This window comes from Crocuta crocuta, unplaced genomic scaffold, assembly GCF_008692635.1.
Source record: "Crocuta crocuta isolate KB4526 unplaced genomic scaffold, BGI_CrCroc_1.0 scaffold28, whole genome shotgun sequence".
In the NCBI taxonomy this organism is placed as follows: domain Eukaryota; kingdom Metazoa; phylum Chordata; class Mammalia; order Carnivora; family Hyaenidae; genus Crocuta; species Crocuta crocuta.
Window position 1 is genome coordinate 2,409,193 of NW_027533256.1, and position 3,783 is coordinate 2,412,975.

General features: G+C 60.9%; 1 protein-coding gene across 1 annotated transcript in view; it reads right to left on the minus strand.

Moving 5' to 3' along the window:
- ZCCHC24 (zinc finger CCHC-type containing 24) overlaps positions 1-3,465 on the minus strand; it is a 58,060-nt gene extending 54,595 nt beyond the window's left edge. The window contains exon 1 of the mRNA XM_077746400.1: positions 3,171-3,465. Within this exon, the coding sequence (XP_077602526.1) occupies positions 3,171-3,416 (246 nt within the window). The 5' untranslated portion in view covers positions 3,417-3,465. The remainder of the gene's footprint in view (positions 1-3,170) is intronic.
- Between the last annotated feature and the right edge of the window lie 318 nt (positions 3,466-3,783).

Below are 3,783 nucleotides of genomic sequence, written 5' to 3' on the forward strand. Positions count from 1 at the left end.
CCCCCCCCCACCCCCCACCCCTCCACCTATGTCACCCAACCCCCATTCCCTCTAAGAACGGCCTTCCTCAGGTAAGAGAGGAGGGGCTCAGCCAAGAGCCTCAGGGGTCTCCCTGCAAAGACATATAGTTGTCATTACAGATCAGGGTTTGGAACGGAAGCTCACTGGGCCCAGACTCTGGACTGGGGCCTTTTAAAAAAAATTGCCCCAAAGTGCCCGTGCCTGCTTTGGCCTGGCATCCATACTACGAGCTGAGATGCTGAAGAGCCTCCCTCCCCCAGGTCACCTCCTGGGGCCCATTCCTGCACTTGTACATGAACTCTGCCATCTCTCTCTGCTCCCAGGGCCACTGTTCCACTCGGAACCCTTGGCTTATCTTCAGCTTCCAGAGCTGAGGTTCCAGGGGCACAATGGGCTTCTGTGCCCCCATGTCCTCAACCCCCCCGCCCAAATCCCAGCTGCATTCATGGTGTTTTGCTATTGTGGTGGGAGCAGCCTGGGGGTGGTGCGGGAGGGGGTGGGCTCTTGGCACAGGGGCCGGTGCAGACAGGCCGTGGTCAGCGGTCAGCATGCAAGTCACATCCGCAGGCACCGCCACCGGGCCTGCCAGGCCTTGCACAGAATGGCGATGCTCCTGAGTCCCTGGGTCCCTTCGGAGAGTCCCTTCTGGCCTACCCATGATTTGCTTCTTCTCCAATCAGCCCCTTGGTGGCGTTCAGGTGGGGGGTATTTTTTTCATGCCTTCTCTCCCAGTTGCTATTTTGGAGCCATATTAGGTCACTGGCTAAGCCCTGGACGCAGGAAAGCCCAGCAGCACAGCTGGGGCTCCAAGAGGGTTTAGGCGGCAAAGCGGGTGAGGGGTGAGAGCCAGTGAGTCCGAAGCCAAGAAAGCCATCCGGAAGTCAGCAGGCACAGCCCCTCCAGCCCCTCCGAGGGAGCCACTGGCCTGCGAGTGTAGAAGCCCCTCTCACCTCCCCTAAGGAAGGCTGTCCATTTGCATATCTCTCAAATCCCATGCATACCACCCTAAGGGACAGCAGAGACTAAATTCAATGGATGGGTAAACCGAGGCCCAGACCAAGACAGAAGGTTCCCCAAAGTCAGGTCATAAGAGGCTTTTTCCCACCACTGCTCTGCGTAACTTTTACCAGCTCCTCTCACACTGGCGCCAGAGAAGGAACGGACCGCTTCACGGGGAGCCTGAGGTGAGTAGTAATGAAGGGACTGGAGAGCGGTGTCACTCACATCCAGCTGGGATCTTGGATGTTTAGACATTTCCAAAGGAAATGTCCTACTCCTGCAAGAGACTTCGGATGGCCCCCAAACTCCCAGGCCTCTCAGCAGGGACCCACATTTGGGGAAGAAAGCCACCAACGGTAGGAACAGAGGGAGGCCTTTTGAGGCTGATTAGGGACCCCCGCTTGACCTGTGAGAGGTGAGAGGTCATGGTCCTGTGGGTCAGAATCACCCTTCTCCCTTGGGATTCCCACAGCATCCCCATGAAATCGCCTGCCTTTCAAACTGAATCATCCCAGCTGTCTTCTAATCTGCTCCTCTCCCCACCCCCCGGCCCGTTCCTGATTCCTAAAGGGCCCACACATCGCTCAACAAATGTCTGGTAAAATTACAACTAAAAAGGCCCAGGCACTGAAGAAACACCCGCACCCTGTACCCCAAAGCCACTGGTCACCGAAGCCAGTTCCCTGAAGAGATGACAAGGTCTCTTATGAGAAAGAAAGACTCCCAGCCAAGAATGATTCCTCCCGTGGAGAGCGTGCTTACAGTTTACAAAGAGCTCTGGTATACAAATGCTTTTGCCTGGCACCAAGGGCTGCCTCTTCAGACTCATCTCCCCTGACTATGCCCAACGGGCCCAACACAGGCCAACCAATCCTTCTCTCGGCTCGCCTGGTATTGGCCCACCTCTAGGCCTTAGGCCAGCGTTTTATTTGCCCGTTTCCTCCCTAGTCAGTACTGGCAGAGTTGAGCACATTAGAAGACCACAAAGGGAGACCCTCTGATCCCCAGCACACTCACTCACACACAGGCCCTTCTCCCCCACCCATTCAGAACCCTGCCGCTCCTAAAACTAACTGCAGTGCTCGGGTCTAGAAGAAAAGGAACCCTCAAGTGTGTCCTCTCCTCCACCCCTTCCCCATGCACTTTTGCAGGGAGAGCTGCCAGAAGAAGGATGAGTGAAGGCTACAGAGGGGTATCGGCAATTCCCAAAAGAGGCACAAGGAAATGGGACTGGGGGAGGAGGAGGAGCCCCGCTGAAGGGGCAGAGGAGGGGTATCTAAGAAAGTTCCGGAGATGACCCCTGAAAAGGGACTCGTGGGTCCAGGCGATCTGTGTATTTATCTGGCTGGGGACGATGCCCTGCCCCTTCCACTTTGTAACTGAATCCACCCAACAGGCAGCCTTTGCAAAGCCGCCGTCCCAGGTTTCTGGAGAAGGCACTGGGCAGCTGAAACCTCTCCCCCTGGCTAGCCCCCTCCAAGAGCTCAAGAGGATTTCCCTTTCATTTCCTTCCAGGCTGGGAGGGCGGGGGACAGCGCAGTCTGTGGGGTCAAGCCCTCAAAAACCACTTCCTATGTGGCTGGGGGAGGGCAAGCAGCTGGAGGATATATCTGGGGGTCCCCGTGTAAGAAAAGCAGGAGAAGCCCTGCTCTCCAGGGTGCCCTCTGGTCGGCCACCACCGAGGTCGGAGGAGAAAAGATTTTTAGGCCCCTGCGAGGAGCTCAGAGCAGAATCTGCACTCCTCATCCCAGCAAGCGGTGGCCAAGAGGGGGATGGGGTTGGGCGTGGGAAGGACACTTGGAAGGGGCTCTCCGCCCCGGCCGCGCCCCGGCTGTCTGGAGAGAATCCGGAGCCCCCCGCCCAGCCGGGACTCCCCCCGGGCCCCTCTGAACAGGGCGCTCCAGGCTGGGAGATGGGGCAAGAGGGCCCCGCCCGCGCCTGAACTGTTCCGAGCCGGGCTCAGCCGGGAGGTGACGCGCTCTCGGCGCCCCGGGGACATCGGGCGGCGAGTTTGGCAGAGCTGAGCGAAGCCAAGCCAAGCAGGGCCGGGCAATACGGAGCCGGGCCGGGCCAGGCCAGGAAGAGCCTGGATAGGATAGGAAAAGGCCCCGCGCGGTCGACGGAGGGCGGGGGCGCGCGGGAGCACCCACCTCTCCGCGCTGCAGCTGGAAGAAGCTGTTGAGATAGCTGGAGTGCAGGGGCGAGCCCAGCTGCTCCGGGCGGCCCTTCCCGAAGGCCAGCTCTGGGGGCGCGGCGCCGGCGGGCGGCTCCGGCCGGAAGGCATCGAAGGCACTAGCCTGGTGCGTGTCCTGCAGCGACAGGTAGACCCAGTTGAGCAGCTGGGCGGGCTGGTACACCGAAGCGGCGCTCGTGTCGATGGCCGACAGCAGGCTCATTTTGCGGCGGCGGTGCCGGCCCCTCCCCGGCCGCCCGCTCGCGCCCCCCCTCCCCCGCAGGGGAGGGGCGGGCACCGNCGGAGGTGGGGCCCACGGAGGCCCCGCCCCTTCTGCCCCGTCCTCGCCTTCCATTGGCCGTCTCATTGAATATGGAGTAGCGGGGCAGGGCGAGGGGGGAAACCAGGCTTCCCGGCGTTTGCAGTGCCCCGCTGGCCCGCCCGTGGGCGGCGCCCTCCCAGGCCCCGCCCGCTCGGCGCCCGGAGCCTTCGGGAGCTCAGGGCAGCCCCGGCCTGATCCGTCTGCTCTCGCTCGGCTGGGCGCTCTTCGGTCTCTCGTTCTTTCCAAATCTTCTGCCGTTACTTCATTT